Here is a 24,129-nt window from a genome sequence, read left to right as displayed (position 1 = left end):
CCGTTCTTGGCACACTGATTTTGACTATGGATAACTCCGTTCACCTGATCAGAATATACAGTGTAGGGCTCACGGCGGATGTGACCGGTCGACAGGGGATGCTTACTCCTCCTAGGCACCTGATCCTACATCTGGTGTGTCCAAGGGTCCGTGTTTGCCCAACTATCTATTTTTTATTGCTTATAGGAGTTATGAGATTGATCACTGTTCGTTATCTTCACCTTTCATACATGTGCATGTGTATATTATAATAAATGGGTGAATGTATTCTCGTATCCTGTTATGCAATTGTATTTAGTTATTGACATAACTATTACAGACCAATGTCCACTTTAAATACCCATGTCAATTTGGATATTTAAGTATCAAGGCGGATTCAATAATTAATTGATTTGATTGATAGATTTGAATACATTTGTATTGCTTAGATATTGACGATATCTTTAATTCTATTGAAAATTGCTTTAATTAATCATTTAGAGATATTTTATGATAATTAGTGAACACAGCAACAGTTTGAGTACCTGTTAATCTGGCATCCCCTTTTTATTGTCATCTGATACGTATGTGTATATGTGCACAATAAAGAGAGTCGTTTTCTTATTGACAAACGCTACAGCATGGGTTTCAAATCGCTTCATGAAATTATATTTAAAAAAATGGAGTTTGGTTACCTGTGGTGAGACAATAAGTTACCTGAAGGTAGTAAAACACAATGATAAGTTTAATCTCAATGTCATATTTGGTCTTGAAGCGCTCGTATCTTCAGGCAAAATGAAAATCCAGGAAGTAGCCTTTTTTACTTATTACGTAAATAAGACTTTGGTAGCATCATTTTACCCAGAAAAGGAAGAAGAAAAAAAAAATGAATTACTCGTGCACATGGAATCGGGTTCGCAATTAGAAATTAGATACATGAACAATTAAAGATGCTGTAGGATACTCGCTGATGTCTTGTATTGTTCAGACGAATTAGCTGCATACACACTCGGAATCTTTTTCTTTTTTTAAAAAAATAATACACACCAATTTAGACATTCAATTCATTTGCTATACCTAGACATTGAACTCACTCTAGATAACCTTACGACAGTTTTACAATTGTACCTATCTTAGTCTTGCGAAAAATGAGCCAGAGCTGTTGTTTATGATAAAAATATAACAATAATTGTCGAAACTCCTTAAAGTGCTTGAATTTCAACTCTTTTGGAGTACCATCCTTGGAAACGCAAATATTGCATTATAAAGAAATCCGCGAGTTTTGACAATAGGATGTGTTGATTTACAAAATACTTTGGAATTAATATAGATTGGCACATTTCTCTCTTATATACAGGTGTCAGATTGTGTCTGAATTACCGTTAATGAATCACTGTTTTCTGTATGTAAATAATTCATGGGGAGTTTATCTGTCGATAATGGCTATTTCAACAAAGAATGACTTCCGAAGTAAGGTCGAATGATGCACCTGGTGATTTTTCCTGTACCAATTCCTCATATATTTATAGAAACATCTGTAATAACCCCAGATCACAAGTATTTGTCGTTCATTTTTCACAATTTTTTATTCATTTTTTAAAGAAAATTGATTTTCATCAATTTTCAATTGCATACTCCAGAACTCCGCATTTTGTCTTTTGAGATATTCCTGTTTACGATGTCTGAATCAAAATACAACATAACTATTTTATTTTAAAAAAATTTGAAATTATTTTTGAAATTGGGGGTTTTTTAATATCAAACTTCAATTTCTTGAAAACTGGGGCTTAAATCTGTACAAACTTTGGTAAATAGACAATACACATGTATATTAATGATATGAAAAGGTGAAATTGAAAAACAGTTTCTTTTCAGCCATATAATTTATATATGTTTTTTGATAAAAAATTCCGGATGGAAGAGTTATCTTTCCTAAAATAGCAAGATCCAAACAACCTGGTACTTATGGTAAGAAAATTATACAGTTGGCATATATTTTCGTCCAAAAGCCATATCTTCTTTCTCAGATAAATGAGAAACGATACAGGAAGAAAAATATGCAATGCTAATGTAAGAATGTACTTTTTTGTACAGAATTTTAGTGCACCCCTGGATTAATTTATATGCATATATATTTGTATATGAGCAAAGCCGTAAAATAAAATTCATGTGCTGTTACAGAGTATAAGATTGTCAACAAAACAGGCTACAACAGTAAGATACATATTTTTAAAAGAATTTGAGGAAATAGAAAAATATAAGCAGGCAACAAACATTAAAAAAAAAACCCACCAAAATCTGTATAAAGACCACATATTGATTTGAAATGGATGAGTGTTAACTCACACAAATAAATACTACACAAAGCGACACACACGGACACAAAATACTACATACAGCAAAACACACAATTATATACTACACATAGATGCACACGGATAATTAGATTTAATTAACTTATACACTTTAATGGTGTTTCTGTCATACATCTTACAACATCTTTAATTTGTTACCTTGAAAAGGAAGGGAAAATCAAAATAGAAATAGCATTCCATTTACATGCAAAATAAAACCTCATGCATAAAAACAAATTTTCTTCGTTACAGATACAGATATTGCCCTGAAATTTTCACACAACCTTCCTCTCAGAGGAATACAAGTTCAGTTTGCATTTCAGCTGGATTGGTCCGTCCGACCGTGACCTACATTAGGACAAAAAGTAGGCCAAACAGTTTTCCGGGCTTTTTTCATTATGGGTACAGATATTGCCCTGAAATTTAGTCTTAGGCTTCCTCTTGGAGGAGACGTCTCCATATGAGTGAAAATTTTTCGAGAGAGAAGTTGAGCAAGATACAATCAATCCTCTTAGAAGAATACAAGTTCAGTGTGCATTTCAGCTGGATTGGCCCATCCTTGACCTAGTTTTGGCCTAGAAATAGGTCAAACAGTTTTCTGGGCTTTTTCATTATGGATACAGATATTGCCCTGAAATTTAGTCGTAATCCTTCTCTCTGAGGAATACAAGTTCAATTTGCAATTCAGCTGGATAGGTCTGTCCTTGACCTACTTTTGGGCTAAAAATAAGTTTTCCGGACTTTTTTCATTACCGATACAGATATTGCCCTAATATTTAGTCAAAGGCTTCCTCTCGGAGGAGTACGAGTGCAGTTAGCATTTCAGCTGGATTGGTGTACTGTGACCTACTTTAGGGGTAAAAGTAAGTCAAACTGTTTTCAAGATTTTTTTTCGGTATGGTCACAGGTATTGTTCTGAAATTTTGTCACAACCTCCCTCTCAGAGAAATACTACGCATAACTCCGTTTACCTGATCTAGATATAGAGCTCACGGCGGGTGTGACCGGTCGACAGAGGATGCTTACTCCTCCTAGGCACCTGGTCCCACCTCTGGTGTGTCCAAAAGTCCGTCTTTGTCCAACTATCTATTTCGTATTGCTTATAGGAGTTATGAGATTGATCACTGTTCGTATCTCCACCTTTCATGTACCTTTAAAACGACTAATTGATGAAGTTTAACTCAATAGCGGAACTTATAAAAGATAAAAGAAACCCTAAAGAAAAACACAAACCATTTATGTATAAACAGATTCTCACGACTACGAGTTTATTAATTCTCTTGCTAAAACCAAAGTACCAACATCCCTTAGCTATGTTCAGCTCGTGAAACACGAACAATTCACACTTTCTATTCTGCAAATTGTAATAGATCAAAAATCTCGTTTATCAATTCTAATACAAAGAACGAAGAAAGGGTTTCCTTTTTTTTTTTCAGACAAATAAAGTTAATCCCGATTTTGAAATATACAAGTAATTCATAATGCTTAACTTTGATGCAAAGGAAATATTTTGACTAATATGAAGAATGATCAAATATGCATTCATTGATTACCATTACACATTATCTATTTTTCATGTAGATGTTTAAATCATAAAGCAGTTGCAAATATTATCTATGAAAATGAAATATGCCAGAAAAGACAATGATATCCAATAAGAAGGATTCTAAGAACAATTCTAAAAAGTAGCCATTGGAGAGAAGTATCAGTTCGATTTAGTTTGCCAATACAACAGACGTCTCCATAATTATGAGTGAAAAATTCTTTAGAGGGACGTTAAGCAAGATACAATCAACAACCTATCATTGGGTCAAATGCTGTCTGACATGTTTCAAACCGATTGTCAGACCTTATTGGCACACTGATTTTGACTACGGACATCTCCCGATTACCTGATCAAGATATAGGGCTCATGGTGAGTGTGACAATTCGACAGTGGATGTTTACTCAAACTAGACACCCGATCCCACCTCTGGTATATCCAGAGGTCCATGTTTGCCCAACTCTCTCTTTTGTATTGCTTATGGGAGTTATGAGAATGGTTACTGTTCGTTATCTTCGCCTTTCACCAACTGGTTTTTGTTTTGAAGAAAGAAAATAAAACAAACACATTAAAACCCCTTTTACTGAAATATCCTTTACTTCATTTTGGAATATTTTTATATAACAAAACAGATTCGGTGATGCAATTAAAATTGTAACCTTTTTGTAAAGTCTTCTGCATCGGACTCCAAAGCTTTTTCAATGTTCTGGACATTGTTCTAGAATGAGTGGACCTATCATGAAGTCCAATCGTCTGCCTCACTGTAGTCGCAGCAGCTGTAATCCTATCCTACAAGTGACGTCACCGAACGCACGTAGTGTTGTCATGAACTGTCATTTATTGATCATGTCAGATGTTATCGTCGAAACCAGCTTATTGTACAGCGATGAACGTCTGCTTGCAGAATACTGACGATTTGATTTCGCATTCCACATTGTCCTATTGTTTGATCTCTACTGTTGCATCTGCAATCACCAGCACAATCGTTTCTTACGACAAAGCTCGTTTTTACTTTTTCAATTGCTTTGAATAGAAAATTTCATGCAGTGGTATTCACTTCGGGTGATAATATTGTACGCGGGTACAACAGGTAATATATATTAATATCCAGCGCGATGTATGGTGAGTGACGTGTGCAAGAAGTATTATAGGGCTCACGACGGGTGTGACCGGTCGACAGGGGATGCTAACTCCTCCTAGGCACCAGATACCACCTCTGGTGTGTCCAGGGTCCATGTTTACCCAACTCTCTATTTTGTATTGTTTATAGGAGTTATGAGACTGATCACTGTTCGTTATCTTCACCTTTCATTATAAAAGCATTATCCAAATATTATTTGGAAAAATTATGTGCTGCGTTTTTAAAGTCCATCATTATATATAAAGCAGCAATTCAAGTAGCCTGACATGGGTACTTAAACAAACAAACGAAAGCTGCATGTGATTTTGTATCTTCAACAGGACTGTAATGTATCTTTGAAGTGTTGACACATGCGTAGTTGGAGAAAGATAGGTGTTTTAATGATAGAGTCGGTTATATGAAAAAGCTGAAGATATAACACCCTAATCGAGCACAGAAAAAAAAAATTAATTGTGCTCTAATCGATATGTTTTAGAAGGTTGTTACATTGCTTTTATTCTTTTTGGAAGGTTGTTAACTTAGCTTTCTGATGTATCCCACTTTTCATTATTTGGAGAGCTATGGACCTTATCAAGTTATCAAGTCTGGTGAGTGAACATGGTTGTCATTCGTGATTTTTTTTCATTCAAAATAAACAACCAGTGTGTAATTCAGAAACCACACAAATCCATCCTCAGATTTATTACATATTTTTCATAGAAAACCTGATATATTGAAGAAATCTCATAACACTTACCATTAAACTATTAGCATTGAGATAATCATTCAAAATGTTTATGTCTAGTCTGAATAAACAATTGTGCACCTAGGAATTTTCTTTTAAAGTGAATTCTTCCTTAGTTTTCTTCTTCTGACATCCCTTTGAATTCTGATTCACCTAGAAAATGCAATAACTGATCCATAAAAAAAAAGTGAAGAAAGAATTGATAATTTATTATATGGATATGCATTAAAAATGTAACTTTAAGTGCAAGAAAAGCCACAAAAATCCTCAGATTCACTAGGCTATATATATTCCACTCTGTGGACAACCTGATACATCAAGAACAGTTCACAACACATACCATTGACAAATTAACATAGAAGTAATTATTTGACACGTTTTTGTGTAGTCTGAACAAAAAAAAAAAAAAAAAAAAAAAAAAAAAAGAGAGAGAGAGAAACGTACCTCGGATATTTCTTTTGAAATACACCCTTCTTTAGTGTTTCCTCTTTGACATCCCTTTGAATTCTGATTCACCTTGAAATACATTAACTGGTCCATTAAAAATCTATGATAGAAGGGAGAAGTTATTATATGAATATCAAATGAATAAAGAAAAAAATCTAAGAATAATTATTAGAAGATATCTTACTTGTTTAATAATCGCAGAAAAAGTATAAATCAGTGGATTTAATGCCGAGTTTATAGGGAGAACTACGACCACCACCCATGCATACACCTTCGGTGTGACGTCAACGCCAACGAACGTCAGAAGACCTACAACACAACAGGAATAACCGAACAGTCACCTACATACTATTTCTATTCTTAATCTTTCAGCGGAAATATAACAATTTTACACATTAGCTTTTAAAATGATAGTAAAGACACATCTTACCAAATGGATATAAAGACATGTACTTCCCAATATTGTATGTCAGTAGCAATATTCCATTACCACATGCGTATGGTGTTTTATATGTCTCTCAACGGATTCCACATTGAGAGCATGTTCTGCGTATGATCAATTTTAAACCAACGCAGGCAGCTGAGGTATAGATTGATATTTACATGGAGTTTCGTCTCGTTGAAAGTCAGCACTTCGCAAATTGTATTGTCGTTATAGTGATATTGTTTGCAAATATAACTGCTGTTTGATGTGGGTCATACCTATTGTTAGGCCATTCTTTACATACTGATTTTGATTACGGATTACTCCCGTTTACCCGATCAAGATCAAGAGTTCACGATGAGTGTGACCGGTCAACTGGGGATGCTTACTCCTCTGAGGCACTTGATCCAACCTCTGGTGATCCAGGGGCCCGTCTTTGCCCTGCTCGCAATTTTGTATTCTTTATAGGATTTACGTGACTGATCACTGGTCGTTATCTTCACCTTTTTTTCATCTTATATGCACGCATCAGAACAATAAATTTTTATTATCATAGATTTCTTACAATCAGCTATTATACTATATGTACATACCAATAGTACCTATTGGTATCCAACATAACAAATCCGTTACAGCAACTGCTATCAGAATTTTAGCCAAGGACGTTTCGTTCCGATATCGAGTAGACTGGTGTGTCTGTAGTTTTTCCCCAGCATTTACAACATTGGTAAATATCACTACTTGACCTATCAATATTGCTATGAAGATTAGGAAGTTGGCCCCAACAAATACTATCATCGAATATTCCCAACCAGATACACGCTGTACAGAGAGAGGTAAAGAAATACATATTCCGGAACCAGAATAATAGTCATGAAAATAGTCATCTCCAAGTAAAGGCAACACTGATAACAAGAGAGCAATGGTCCACACTAACCCAGAAAGAAATTTGGGAATTCTGCCATTTTCCTTCAGTTTAGAGAAAGGGGATCTTATCATGTGAATTCTGTCAATGGTTATCAAAAGTACAAACAGAGCAGATGTTTCACTAGAAAGAGTGGCCATTACACCAGCTAACGTACAAATGGGACTATGTCTCCACCACTCATCTGCAAACCCGTATCGCCCACTGAACATTAAATCAGCTCCTGCTATGATGTAGAGATAAACACCCATCAGAAAGTCTGCGACGCCCAAATTTATGGAATATAGTGCAAATGATGACATAGATTTTCTCTTCATCATGCTATATCTATACAGTATCCCACAAAAGTTTCCAAAGACCGCTACAAGGGCTATGTACCAAATAACAATACCAAGAAATGGCGTGTCAATTAAATGGTCACAAGAAGAAATTTCGTTGACTGGAGCTAAACACTGAATTTTGCCTTTAGCTTTAGGTTGAGCGCAACATAACGTGAAATAATCCACCAATAAATACTGTACACTTATAAGACCATCAAACATGCCCTCCATTACATTGAGGTTATTGTTTTGAAGGTTAAGATACTGCAAACTAGTGAGACGAATGAAATGATCACGTGTCAAATAATGGACATGATTATTGGACAAATCCAGGTGAAAAAGCTCAGAAAGTTTTGAAAAACTGTCTTTGTGAATATTAACGATACGATTTTTGTTAAGTTTTAAATAAAGAAGGTTAGTTAGGTCATGAAAAGGATTAGTTCCCACGACATTGATTTGATTGTACGAAAGATCGAGATATTGGATGCGGGCCTCCGATTGCCTAGTGTCAATAGATATGTTAACTGTTTCAAAAAGATTATACTGAAGGTACAAAATTTGTGTGAAATAAAGTATTTTGCAACTTTTTAACTTGTTACGACTAAGATCTAGAGTTCTTGTTTCTAGATAAGAATTTGGTAACTCCGTTAAATTGCAAGAACTGTAGTTCACTACTAAGTGTGCAAACCGCTCAATGACATTTGGAAAACCCCACGTCTGCGACATGTCCGCACGATTTCCCCAAAGCTTAGGAATCTTAAATTTTGTCGAGTTCAGTGAACTGTTTTGAACATTCCACTCAATTCTGTGATCAAATTTCCGTGAAAGGTACATGCTCCCAATATAGCTATTAAATATACTTAATTGGTATAGATTATCTTTTGTATCATCGATGGAAATGGATTGGAATTCGCTGTTATTGATTATTACTGTATTTACTGCCACAGTTTTATGGATATACAGGACGCACGATTCACAGGATGTAATTTGTATCTTTTTTAAATTAGTAAACCTTTTATTGAAAATGAGCATCTCTCGTCCCAGGCCGTGTAGTGTAATGGCGGTCACATGTGTCGGTAAATTATGAATGGAGGAGCAATTTAAAGACAGACCACGACATGCACAGTGAGGAGGACAGTAGAAGGAACAATTGTCCGTATAGTTTGAGGGGCATTCGTCTTCATTTGCACATGAATGCCACTGCGGTATAAAACGGACTTCTTTATGGACGTCTTCAATTTCATTTTTATCATCCCCAGACGAGGTATTGTTTTCTCTGCATTGACTTTTCATGACATCAGAGACTGAAATAGATAAATAAAACTAATTCATACCACATACTAGTAGATTCAGCAATACATTCAAGACAGAGATAGGAGCCTATTCTGTACGAAACATAATAATAATACCATATTTATATAGCACCCTTTTCATACACTATGTACGCTCAAAGGTGCTTTAAAATACATATATACCTTACAACAGAATGTTATACACATAATACATAGAAAATAAATAAAGCATTAAAAGCTGTACCTATCCTCATTGTACATATAAAACATGAAAACACAAGATACCATAAATATGCTAGATAAGAATAAACATCAGTTTCAGGGCGTATTAAAATAATAATAATAATGAAATACACACACGCACACACAGCATATAATGTCTCAGGTATAATACATTAAAGCATACAATTCCTTTTTTTTTTTTTAATAAAACATCACAAAATGGTACTCGAAAGCTAACACACACAGTCTTTAGTTTTCACAGTTTTTTACAGAATCTAACCTACATGAATGACTGAAATGATAGAAACTAGTCCTGGAAAACTTGATGGAAAAAATGTGTTTTCAGTGACTTCTTGAATGTACACAGTGTTCTACAGTCCCTTACATGTTCTGGAAGGGCATTCCACAGTTTTGGAGCTATTGTTCTGAAACACCGATCTCCGTATGTTACGGTTCGACTTTTTGGAATAACTAAAGTGACTGATTGTTTTATAGACCTAAGATTTCGGGTAGGCTTATATACCTCTAGTAATTGTTTAATATAAGTTGGGCACTCATCATGTAAGGCTTTGTAAGTATAAGTAAGTATCTTATATTGTGTCCTATACTGCACAGGTAACCAGTGTAGTTCTCTTAGTATTGGAGTGATATGGTTGTAACGAGAGGTCCTGGATATGAGATGTGCGACAGTGTTCTGAATATGTTGGAGCTTGCTCAGGACTTTCTTTGGAACACCAACCAGGAGAGCGTTACAGTAATCTAACCTTGATGTAACTCGGGAGTTCACAAGAGATTTAGTTGCTTCTGTTGTTAAATATTTTCTTATGTGGCCTATTTGCCGCAACTGTGCATAACAAGATCTGCTGACAGAGTTCACTTGTTTCTCCATATCCATCTTGGAGTCAAACATAATTTGATATTCATACGAAAATCATTGGTGTGAATGGTATTTCTTTTTTGTGAATGGATATCACTCTAAACATGCAAAGACAAACACAGATTTTACATGGAAAACAAATTTCTTTTCACCGCACTAGATGTTTCAGTATTAGATGTACTATATTATACTACTTTGATCTCAACAGTACCTACACACTGTACACGTCAGATGACTATAGTACAAAGTTAAAAGTAATACATCAGTATTTGTTCTACTTTCTTGCTTCACACAGACAATGTATAACACACGGGTTGACTTGAAGTTATACATTCGTTTTCAAAAAGTGTGTATATGTTTGATTACGTCACTACAGTTCTATGTGTCTGAGATAATTGATGTTATATTATCACCTAATATACTATATAAATTTACATTACATATTTCTCTTTTCCAACTTTAATCAGCAGAGAAAGGTACACAAAATGAGCAGGGGTAAAACAGTTCATCACGTGACCTACTATTACCCGATCACGTGACGAACTGTTTTTCGGTCACGTGGCGAACTGTTTCCCGGTCACAGGAGAAACTATTGCCCGATTAGCAGATTAGGTAATAAAACAATTATTTCATGTCTACATGAAATAATAGTATTATACAGTTATTGACTGGGTTCGAGGACAACAGCTGTTTTGTTTGGCCAACAGATCCGTTTGAGGCTCAAACAAAACAGCTGTTGTCCGAGGACACAGTCTATAACTGTTTTGTTATACACTTTCAATTTTTAGGATGTTTTACTAGATGCATGTGCCATGTGACATGGTTTGTTGACTTCGAACTTTTAACATGACAGAGGAATTGTATACATTTATCAACACTTCCACTACTTTAAAAGAAAACCTACGTAATATCCTAATTAAAAATCAATGATTACATTTTTCGTGTTTCTGTGCTGTGTTCCATCTACTAAATTCTGTATCTTCATCAGTCAAATCAGTGAACCTCGCCATAGCGGCAGATCGAGAACCACGTGACTTACATAGCCAATAGAAATAAAGCAGACTATTGCCCGGCCAACAGTTCGTAAACTGTTGACCGGTCAATAGACCACGAGTGTGAGAATTGGTTTAACAGTAAAAATGTTACTTCTAAATCGTATTAGCTTTATATAAGAATTTTTTAAGGTGTATAACAAATTAAGGTATTGCATTTCATTGGTATTATATTCAAATTATAAAAAAAAGACATTTTTGTGTATTTAGTATTGTTTTGTTGAAAGGCATCGATGAAATAAAATACATTGTTGTGCGGTAGATGGCTCTTTTATCCGTGTGGGAAAGACCTCCAGAAACGAGTTTTATACGAAATCATCTGTAAACGTATTGCTATTATGTAGCGACGGTATTTCATGACTATCGTTTTTATTAAAGTCTTACCATATTACTCTGATCTTATAAGCCCTGTGTACATTCTAAGACTCGTTGCTCCCGGAACTGTGTTTAGAATTGCGTAATGAGAGCGTTGCTTGTCATAAGCAACCTCTAATGTACAAAAAGAGTTTGCGCGAGTTTATTTTAGAAGAGTTGTGAATTTGCTCTTGTGGAAGTTAGTGCAATCATGTAGTTGAATGGGGAATATTAAAGGTACATACGTACTAATAATTATTTCTTTGGTGCCAAACTAACATGGTTAATGTCAAACTCCCCGTCGAGGCCTCATTACGTCACCTACGAACAGACCTCTCCTATGTGACGCAGCACAATATACAGATTTGTATATTGTGAGTCCGCGATTATCACGCAGGCAAATAACACTAAATAAGTAGTTCGCAGTTAAAATTTTGAAGATATTGATATTAAGAGCATTAACATAAAAGTGTGGATTTTATTTTAAACATAAAATGATCAAAAGATCATTAAAAAGTAGGGAGACTCTGTTCAAATTATTATGTAAAGTAATGAACTTGGTGTTTACGTTCTTGTTTTGAAAGTTGTTTACGTTTGACGTTATGTTTTTTCGTCATTCTACAGTGACATCACAGTATACGCGGCCTAAGAAATCGCTATCCCATAATGCCTAAGTGGAAGAGTTTAGTTTGTGAGCAAACGAACTCTGGTGGAAGTTTGTGGTTAATGTATCTGTAATGGTGATAAACATGTATAATGACTTGACCAACGTAGAATATATTTAAGGAATAATGATCGCGTTTTCGTGTATGTTGCAGGATAGCTTTCGAGGTCGAGAAATGCTGTTTTGAAATACAAAAGCGGAGGCTTTTATATTTCAAACATTTTGAGACCAAGGAGGTTATCCTGCAACATACACGAAAACAAAATTTTTATTTCTATTCTACTGCGACTCAAAAATATACATTGATCGTTTTCCTATATAGCTACGAATTAGGTCACTGTGACGTCATGGTACTTTCCGAAACGGTCTACATTGTTTTTTGCTGACGAAAAAGGCGAGATGGTAGGGGTATTCTAAATTTATTTTGATAAAAATATGTTCAAGTATTTAGTTTGGTGTTAACGGATTATATCAATTGCTTTGAATGAAAGGTGAAAATAACGAACAGTGATCAATCTCATAACTGCTATAAGCAATATAGAATAGAGCGTTGGGCAAACACTGACCCCTGGATATACCAGAGGTGGGGTGCCTAGGAGGGGTAAGCATCGTCGACCGGTCAAGACAAAATTTTCTGTGCATCGCCATGTTTACATGTGTATCGCTCTCGGAATGCTGCCGATTGGTTTATACTGAATGACAAATGTTTCTTCAGTCATTTATGTATTTGTTTTACAACTTTTATGATTATAAAATTGAATTATCAGTCATCGAATTTATTGTTTCATTAGCAAAACTCGAAGTGAAAGCGAGATGTGTGAATTTTCTCATAATCAGTTTATACGCATGAAGGTTTATCGTAGAATAATGACCACGGCATTCCTTTGATCTTTGCAGTAACTGTGGTAGAATTGATTTTATACCAAATGGAAGGAATATATCAAAATTTTAGATCAATTATATCTCGAACATCTTCAGTTAGATACAAACAAATAATGTATGCATTGCGCGCGCCTTCTTCATACGTTGTCGGAGAGAAAACAATGGCGTCGACAAATTTTGACATCGAGTTGATCGAATGTAGATATAGGTTACTAGTAAGGACGTATCTCACTAAATATGTTAGATCATGTGTAAAACGCTAAAGGTTAGTTAGATATACACAGATCCTAGAATTGCTGGGAAAACAACACATCGTATGTTAATTAGAGAGTCACATGGTCAGCACTCGAAAAGTGTGTAAAGGACTAGCTGTCTTTTGAAATTATTTTCATTTACATCTGTTGAACCGTAGTTTTTGGTATGCATATTTTTAAAATAGACTTTTGTTTCATTTAGTCATGGAATAGCGTTGTATTATGTACCTTTAAGTTGTGCTTTCTGTAAATGTGTATTACTTATGATGTACGGAATTGTTTATATGAGATGATCATGCCATGTAGATAAACTGTGAATGGATAACATAGAAAAATAATTAGTGTGTCGTTTACCGCTTTACGGCGCTACATTTCCCACTTATAGACCATGAATAATAATATATAAGAACAAAAAGACACATACCACAGTCTTTCTCATCTTCCTCCATGAGACAGTCAGGTTTCAAATCACAGACTTTGTTAAGGGGAATGCACTCGTCTCGACTACGACTGCAACTGAATTCAGTCGCATCGCACATCTCTGAATAAGTAAACAAAACTTGACCTTGACTTTTTTGTAATGGGACGTTTTCGTTCCATATTATTTTCGTCATCACATTTAGATACACTATTTCGCATTAATGTAAATTTATCATATTTCAGTTTGTCTCATTTCACACACACACACACACACACACACACACACACACACACACACACACACACACACACACACATATATATATATAATGAGGCAATTTTTCATATTTGGATATATATATATATATATATATATATATATATATATATCAACTTTGACGTTACTTTTCAATTATACATATATAATACTTACTGTGACGTCATAGCATGTTTCTAGAAAGCGTTTAGAAGTTTGTTTTTTGGTGTTTTTTTTTTAAATTTTACTTCGAAAAAGATATATAAAAGATATATATATATATATGGTTTCAAATACTTACCACAAATTCCACTGCCGAAGGATACATTGGTAATTAGTGCTAGTCCGTAGTTTACCTCGTTCTGTGGGCTGCCAAACAAAGCCCGAAATACAACCTTAAATGAAAGAGAAACAGAAATGACTTGAAATCAAAGCTACGTTCACAGGTAAAAGGGTTCACAAAATGACATTAGAAGTTTTAAATTCATATCTAGTTGATCTTTTTCAAAATGATAATGGAATCTTGGATCGACCGAATTCTTGGTACACTGTACGTGAACTGAAAATTTAACTATAATTGATTGATAGAATATTTCACTCAAATATTGACGTCACGATGTACTATATGATAATAATAATCGGTTTACTGTTACAATCATTGCATTTACATATTACATTTTTAACCACGAATATGATTTTAGGACCGAATTAGGTTACATGGATTGCGAACCTTAAATTTTCCACCGACTGGAAGAGTGACTGATGCACTGCTAAATTTGATCACTGGGGAATTGCCGTGTGCGTTTAGAATGTGCGACAAATCAAATGGTTCCTGGTAGTCTTTGATGTATCCAACAACTAAAGCTGAGGATTGTCCAATAACCAAGTGTTTATAGCGAAGACAGCGGTATTCCATTGAATGGGGAATTTCTGTACTTAAAACATCGTTAATCTCTCTGTGTTGGCTGTTTGTATTTCTTGCAGAACGAAGGACAAAGCGATTGTCAATTTCCCTTATCATGTTACCAATATCAACGGGAACACCCAAACCTGCATTTCAAAATTAAATAAAAAGATATACATGTAGTTCAGTGTGTATTTCTAGTTTGCGATGGGCTACTTGTAAAATGCAGAACGAAACAAAACAAAATCAAACTAAACCTTACGAAACGAAGCGTAACGAAATCCAATTCGAAACAAAACGAAATCCGACGAAACAAAACAAATTGTATAGCGGAACTCTTTAAAATGGTTAAAAGGACGAGCATCTCAGGCCAGGAGCAATTAGTTTCAGATACAGAAATTTCAGAAGGTGGAGGGGTGGGTGGATCAGAGGTCTGGGGAAATACACACTAAACGAGGGGGATTTACTGGCGTTGGATCCGCCCTTAGGCAAAACTACATTTTTCAGAATGTTTAGCTCTATAGACAAATGTATCTATACATGTTTTACAAGATAGACAAACAGGTTCTATCAATAAATTGGCGCAAATATTTATAGATATATAGAGTTATCTCTTGACTTACTGCATATCGATAATGATAAATCTTATGTAATTGTATCCGTATGATATATGATGCTATATAATTATTCCATGTTGGACAGTACTCGCACCTCAGTAGTTAGGGATAAAATGAGATGTTGCACGTGCTTTTGCTTTCTACTTTCCCAGACACCTTCAAACATGTTTGATGCTAAAAAACGGACCGCTTAGAATGTTTCATTCAATCCGAAATACCACATCAAAGGGGAGGCGAATTTCATTTATATGTGGCAACTTTCACAGGGGCCTGAGATGCTTTCCCATATTAGCATCTATATGTATGTCATTATAATTAAAGATTCAATTATACAATCTCTTTCGTTTCCTTTCGTTCTGTTTCGTTAAATTCCGCTGCAATTTGATTTTGTTTTGTTATAGGCCTATTTCGTTTCGGTATGTTTCGTTTCATTTCGTTTTGTTACATATTTTACAATTACCCGTTTGCGAGCAATCCTTTCGCCATAAAAAATCAAGATGTTCGGAAATTAGCAATATCTGTGACTTTATGTTTGACTTATATTCTGCTAACATATTAAGATTTCTACCTCATAGCGGGTTTTATGGCAGGGAATTTCCTTTTTTCCCATTATAAAGATAAGGTTTTGTTAATTTCTTTTTGCGTCCCTTCAAAAATAGAGTACACAAGAGGTTTTGTCTGATGTTTTAACGAATCAAAGACACGAGAGGAAATCAACCTACGACCGTCCGGTTACGAAGAGAAAATTATAACCAGTCACCACGACCAGCTTGAAGATAAGCGCATATAAAACGCAGCCAGCTGGTCTTGATGTCTCTATGAATTATTTTTTTAGTGATGACTATTTTCAAATAGCGCTGATATTTAAGAATATGCGGAAGATGTGTAAAAAAAAAAAACAAAAAAACAAACACAAAAAAAACCCCTCCAGTCATTTTTTTTCCATGAAGGAACGTTGGGATGTCCTCTGTACAATATTTTTTACATTAATTTTCAGAATATATGCTGAGTAAAGAACAGATAATAACTAATAAGAATTGTTTTAGCACACTAAAACTGATGTCTCCCCTTCCATAGTTTTTAAAAAACATTTTTATGGATCATGTTTAAAGTGGAAAATGAAGAGTTACGGTACATAACAGTCACCTATATGTATATCTGCTTCAACCAAGGAACAGTGTTGTGAACATATGATAGTAAATTAAACTTACCTGGACAACAAAAATGCTAAAACATTCTATTATTTGACCTTTACATAAAAGGTCAAAGGTCATCAAAAATGGCGCGTGACACACTATCTTATCATGGTTTACCAACATACCAAAGGCCTAGCCCCAAAAAATCGATTTGTTGACCTTTACATGAAAGGCCAAGGTCAAAGGTAATAATAAATGGCCAAAATGCCCATAAAATTCTATTATTTGACCTTTACATAAAAGGTTAAAGGTCATAAAAAAATGACAGGCGACACAATATCATATCATGGTATACTCACATACCAAATATCAAAGGCCTATGTCAGAAGAAAAAAAGTTATCGGCTGGACCAAAAAATGCCCCAAAAATTCTATTATTTGACCTTTACATAAAAGGTCAAGGTCAAATGTAATCAAAAAATGGCACGCGACACAGTCTTATTATGTTATAACCACATACCAAATATCAAAGGCCTATGTCAATGGACGAAAAAGTTACGGCCTGGACAAACTTTGTATGAGAAGCGGAAGAAGAGGAAGACTTTTATGAAAGGCGAGGATAACGAACAGTCATCATTTTCATAACTCCTATAAATAATACAAAATAGAGAGTTGGTCGAACACGGAGCACTGGCCATACCAGAGGTGGAATCAGGTGCTTAAGAGGAGTAAGCATCCCCTATCGACTGGTCACACTACCGTGAGCCCTATGTCTTGATTAGGTAAACGGAGTAATCCGTAGTCAAAATCAGCGTGCCAAGAACGGCCTAACAATCGATATGAAACACGACAAACAACATTTGACTCAATGATAGATTGTATTGGCAAACTAGATCATTATAACGACCATAGAGTTTACAAAATGCTGACGTTAAACGAGACTGTTGAAACCCCTGTAACATCGACTTGTTTGTCAGAAGCCTGCCTCGATTTAAAACTGACCATACGCAGAATAACCACTTGCATATCGAATCAGTTGAGAAATATAAATACCATATGCAGGTGATAATGGAATACTGCTATATAAACATGGGAAGTTGACGATGGAGAAGCAAAATACACAGTTCTGATAATGGAATACTGCTCAGGGATGTGATTTTTCCTCTTTTCAGAGGAAATCCTCTGATTTGCTCAGTTTTCAAAAAAATAAAATAAAAATGAAACACTCTGGATTTGATCTAAAGTGACAGAAAATTATATTTTTCTAGGTAGGGTGGGGTGTTTTCCTCCCCTTTTGACCAGTTTTCCTCTGATTTCTGAGGAATTCAGTCACATCCCTGACTGCTATATAAACATGGGAAGTTGACGATGGAGAAGCAATATACATAGTTCTTGACAACAATCGCGCCTGCGCAAGTGAAAGATTGATAAATTGAAATATAAAGTAGTTGGAGAGATACAGAGTATTTAGATTTACTTGAAACTGCTCGGAAAAATTCTAAACATTTCTCGCATCGTTAGTATTTGACCCAAACTGTCGATCTTTGTCATTTGGAGGTATATTTTGCAAACAATGCGGATCGATTAGAACAGCACCAGCACCGTTTCCAAGCCGCAGAAATACATGTTTCATGTCCTGATTTCGCGCCAAATCAGCTTTCACTTGCACCGTGCCGTTGTTTACACGATTGATTATCTTTTTCTAAATACCAATGCACATTAGGAGCGATTTCAAGATCACATATCAAAATTACCATGTCGTATACTATATATGAATATATATCAAAGAACATTTGACTTAAGAAATCAAACGAATAAAATTTGACGGAAAAAGTTTTCCGTCCAGTTTTTCGTTTGATACATGCATCAAATAAAGAATTGTACGTTTTATTTCTTATCATTTAATTATATTTTTAAATAAAAAAAACAAATAGTTTCTCTCATCAAAAAGCTTGAATTAACGTTTTTGAAATGGCGCGTAGGAATACCTATACGTAACAATGAAAACAACAACAAAACTGGCTGTGCGTTTGGGTGAGGTAGAGTTACTGTGCAGAATTAAATAGATTATGCGTCAAATTAAAGGTGTAATGGTTAAAAGTTGAAATAGATATAAAGGAAGAGAACAAGTGGTGACTGGATGTATGCTGCATTGCATTTGAGACGTTGAACACTGGTTGTGTCGTAGGAACGGTGGAATGCGACTCGGCTCATTTCAATATCAAGTAAAAAGCTCACACCTCTTCATCTAAATTGCACTCGTTAACTGAGCCCCATATAACGCAATTCAATTTCATTAATATTTACCCGATCAAAAGTCGCTGCTTCCTCCGTCATGTTATGGAATTCGTAAAGCAGATGATTCTGTCTACTTCTACCAGTTATTGCCCTACATCATCAAGTTGACTAATCCGCCACGTCATCACTAGGTCTATGTGTGTTGTTTCTTTAAATTAATTTGTATTTTATTCACATCTTTGGTTGTGTTTATTTTTGGTAGCATCAAACGAATACATTTAGTTTACAGTGCACGTGTGGAAATTCCCGTTGCATTCCAGAGAAAAGCAGTCCCGCGTGCTAGTGCAGATGAACTCCGGACGATTTTTTTTTTTTGGACACAGAAATCAAACGAATTTTTCATCTAATCAGCATCGTTGTTAATAAAATTATAAGAATTTTACCAGAAGATTTACATATATACAGCTTAACGCAGTTAAGTTGTTAGAGGTAGTAAATTACGACAAAATAATGACATTTTCCTCGCGACACAACTATAGACCTAGACGCTGTGACGTATTTTTTTTTTTTTATTGTGACAGCATATAATGTGATAATGTGATATACAGCGTGATTTTTCTCGGGAAACCTAAACTACACTGCGTCCGGTTCTAGATTTATAATAAATTCGCAACCATCACGTGATTATCGTCCGTATATTATCCTCAAGTGTTTTACTTTAAAAGCCGTATCAAATTCTTTGAAACTTTCAATTTGTTTCTGATATACACGTATATATCTAAGTCCTTTCCAGGATGTAATCGGTTCTGTTTTTACTTTGTACATGTACCATTTGTACTCAATAATTATATTGCCATCACAGTAGATCTCTACTCACGGTTTCAAAAAAGTTCTTACCTTTTTAAAGGAAACAAATCCGTCTTATTCACAGTGGTTAAAGGATTCGTGTTATGACCCGAAGTAACTGATCCTTCGCCAAAGATTCTGCATTTAGAAATCGGATTCGCGAGTTTTTTCGGTCGAAACCTTCACTACCGAGGGCCAGTGTGGCGGAAGGCGTTAATACATGAAATAACTCTACCTTGAGCTACCAATTTCTGATGCATTCCTATTCAGATTTACCAACTTTTTATATATGGATCAAATCTATTCAGAATTTCAGATCTAAACAATTCTGGTACATGGAACGATTCTACTCTTGATATAACAACTTCTAATATATGGAAGAACTCAATGTAGATCCAACGACATCTGATATATAGATGTTGACGGCAAACTGGCAACTTTGTGACAAACAGAATGACTTCAGCTTCTCCATGGTTAACTTTCCATATTTATGTCACCATATTCTATTATCATCTGCATATGGTGTGTATCGATCTCAATTGATTCGATACGTAAGAGCATGTCCTATGTATGATCGGTTTATAAATCGAGGCTGCTTACTAACAAATAAGTTGATGTTACAGGAGTTTCAACAGTCATTTTTTATGGATGTAATAATGATATACTTTGCAAATACAACCCGTCATTAAGTTGAACACTGTCTGTTAGACAGGTCTTTACACACTGATTTTGACTACGGATTACTCCGTTTACTTGATCAAGATATATGGCTCACGGCGGGTCTGACGTCAACAGATGATGCTTATTTCTAGGCACCTAACCCCACCCTTGGTGTGTCCAGGACCTGTGTTTGAGCTACAATTAATTTAGTTTTCTTTATAGGACTTATGAGATTGATTACTTATCTTTATCGTCCTCTTTTCATACATGCATTAACTCTACTCAAATCTAATAACTTCTGATACATGTAATAACTCTAAGCAGACCTGACAGCTTGTGAGTTTCCCCACCCAGAACAGTGGCGGAATTAAAGGAAGTGGCGCAGCCCCCCCCCCCCCCCCAAATTTTCAAATTTAAGGTAAATCGTGGCATCTTGTTTAGAAAAATGAACTAAACGATAAAAGAAGCAATAATTTCTTCCACTCCCGGAGAAATACATGACGAAATATTTTGATTTCTTTAATTACTTTATTGGGAGAACTTTAAGTTTTTCCAAAAACCCTTAAAATGTGCGTCATTTTATTATTTTCACCTTATTAAAAATGATAGAAAATAGTACAAATGACTAAATAGGAGACATATTTCAAACCTTATAAAATCGCTCTCTGGGGGCCTCAAGGCGGCGTCATAAAGTGGCGTCCCCCGTAACCGCAATACCTGGATCCGCCCCTGCAGAACTAACGTATTATTCCTAGATAGTTTATGGAATATAACGCTGATAACAACAGCGCTGACAACACGTTTTAACATGACTTATAATACTAACGTTTCAATGGTATTGATTTAATATCTTTTCGAATCCATGGATGGGTTTGAAATGCATTGGCAAGAAAACAATGGTATTGGTTTCCTCCTAATCCACAAACGCCGACCGCCCGGTCTGAGTATGCAATACCTTTAGGTGATTGCCATCCACACATATCCTTCTGGAAGCCACAAGATACTGAAATAGATTTTCTTTGGCCTACATTTACTGCGTATAATAAAGTGAATACTTCATTAAATTCACTTGTTACTTCAAACAGCTGTTCTCTGTTCTCAGCTATTGTAAAAAGAGTGTTGGCACTAAAAGATAAATGGAAATTATTGTTTCTTGTATAAAGAATGTCACCTTAGTTGACAAAGCATCATCAAGAATTGATAAAGAATCTTTCCAGAATTGATTAAGAATCTTACCGAAATTGATTAAGAACATTACTGGAATTGATAAAGAATCTTCCTGGAATTGATAAAGAATTTTTCTGGAATTGATAAAGAATCTTACCAGACTTGATTAAGAATCTTTCTGGAATTCATAAAGAATCTTAAAGAATCTTTCTGGAATTCATAAAGAATCTTTTCGGAATTGATTAAGAATCTTACCGGAATTGATCAAGAATCTTACCGGAATTGGTAACGAATCTTTCCGGAATTGATAAAGAATCTTTCTGGAATTGATCAAAAGTCTTACCGGAATTGATAAAGAATCTTTTTGGAATTGATAAAGAATCTTTCCGGAATTGATAAAGAATCTTTCTGGAATTGATAAAGAATCTTACCGGAATTGATAAAGAATCTTTCTGGAATTGATAAAGAATCTTACCGGAATTGATAAAGAATCTTTCTGGAATTGATAAAGAATCTTTCCGGAATTGATAAAGAATCTTTCTGGAATTGATAAAGAATCTTTCTGGAATTGATAAAGAATCTTACCGGAATTGATTAAGAATCTCACCGGAATTGATAAAGAATCTTTCCGGTATTGATAAAGAGTCTTAAAAAATCATTCCGGAATTGATAAAGAATCTTTCTGGAATTGATAAAGAATCTTACCGGAATAGTTATAATAGGCATCTTCCACACACTGTCCTGGACAACACAAAAGTATCGTAACAATGAAATGTAAGTGAGCAGCGGTCAACAACAACATTATCTGTAGGCATAACAGTGCGTTCTGTAAGTAATTTGAAGCTGTTGATGATCACACATTTAAATGAGTCATAAATATTTATCTACCGATATTTAACATAAAAGAGGATTGTTCTATATGATTGTAATTAAATATCGATTGTTTCAGTTTGTATTAGATACATGCTTTGAATGCAATTTGTTTCAAAAGAAGAATTATTCTCTCTAAAAAAAAATAGAATTCATTAAAATGTTTACTCTATCCACCAATTTCATGGATTTGAATTTTTTCACAATGCTATGCGAGTTATCTCCCCCTGATTACAGAGGGCGGGCAGCACATAATCTGGTCCCCGTCCCCCGCCACTCTTTGATCACTCGTTAATGTCCCCGCCCCCGGCAGAGTATGCAACTTCTTCCTACCAAGCACTGCGCAGTACGTGCAATCATTGGGAACTCGAAGGACGTGGAGAGTTCACTTTAAAGGGCCCTTGTTCTTTTAATAAACAAAACTACAGAAAAATCAAGATTTGAATCATCTTTCGAAAAACGTGCAGTTGCTTTAATTTGTATTAACTGTACTGGTGTTATATAGTAGCCTTCCCCCTCACCATCCCCCCGGGAAAATTGCTATTTAGTAGTCCCCCCCCCCCCCCCCCCGGAAAATGGCTATATAGTAGATCTTCCCCCACGGAAGTAGGATTTCTCCCCTTTTATAGCCAGATGATTAAATTAAATTAGTATTGTACATGTACTCTCTAAATTGTACTCGAAAATACAGATATCCTACCCTTGAGCATGTTTTCAATGAGAATGCAAATTACAATTGTGAACTAGCTAATACGCCAGTTTCGAGATAAGAGCTCTCCTGTGTAGGAGGTACATTTAGTAGAACTTTGAGTGCCTAAGTGGGACAGAGTGAACCTACAGTCAGTAAGGGAAACGATAAAATGTATTAAAAGCGGCTTCTATCTAAATAAGTAAATGTAGGAAATACAAAATACTAACGAAAAAAAAATGTTTTTCTAAAGTAGGAACCTAAAAACAATACGATATTTGAAAGTAATATCCTAGCTAAGATACCAGCGACCAACGAAATTACGTGATATAATAACAATTCCATGTATTTAATCACTCCCTGAATACTTATTACTTACTTAGTTTGTGTATCAGTTGAATTCAGGTGATGAAACAACGTATAGGAAGAATACTAAATACATTTACTTATGTAGTGATGAATATTCGTCCCACTCCCGCATGTAAACAAGTTGTTTCGCGCCTTACTAATGTAAGAGAGTTCTTCAAAGGGAAATAACTCGAACGTATCTCGAAACCGGCGTATTCTCTCTCTCTCTCTCTCTCTCTCTCTCTCTCTCTCTCTCTCTCTCTCTCTCTCTCTCTCTCTCTCTCTCTCTCTCTCTCTCTCCATGTATGTACATGTATATGTGGGTGTGTTTGCTTAAACATGTGTACTATGGGATGAATTTTACTGTGGTTTTGGGGGTTTTTTTTTAAAAAAAATATATAATTTTGTATGTTTTATACTTTCTCAGTGATACTGTAAAGCATATCTTTAAAAATTGTCTCTATGAAAATACTTGTACATGTATCTACATTCAAACCATCGGCAACATACACTTTTCGATACTCAG

General features: G+C 35.1%; 1 protein-coding gene across 1 annotated transcript; it reads right to left on the bottom strand.

Moving 5' to 3' along the window:
- Positions 1-4,449: 4,449 nt before the first annotated feature.
- LOC125660330 (relaxin receptor 2-like) lies at positions 4,450-22,505 on the bottom strand. The gene is made up of 9 exons (XM_056150246.1): positions 22,403-22,505; positions 21,357-21,533; positions 14,861-15,180; positions 14,432-14,525; positions 13,879-13,995; positions 7,206-9,161; positions 6,373-6,497; positions 6,186-6,257; positions 4,450-5,894 (listed from the first exon to the last, which is right to left on the bottom strand). Exons 1-9 carry the CDS (start codon positions 22,497-22,499, stop codon positions 5,823-5,825), a joined length of 3,030 nt encoding a protein of 1,009 aa, XP_056006221.1. The 5' UTR covers positions 22,500-22,505; the 3' UTR covers positions 4,450-5,822.
- Between the last annotated feature and the right edge of the window lie 1,624 nt (positions 22,506-24,129).

Source organism: Ostrea edulis, chromosome 9, assembly GCF_947568905.1.
Source record: "Ostrea edulis chromosome 9, xbOstEdul1.1, whole genome shotgun sequence".
Classification (NCBI taxonomy): Eukaryota; Metazoa; Mollusca; class Bivalvia; order Ostreida; family Ostreidae; genus Ostrea; species Ostrea edulis.
This window is presented reverse-complemented; position numbering and strand designations above follow the sequence as displayed.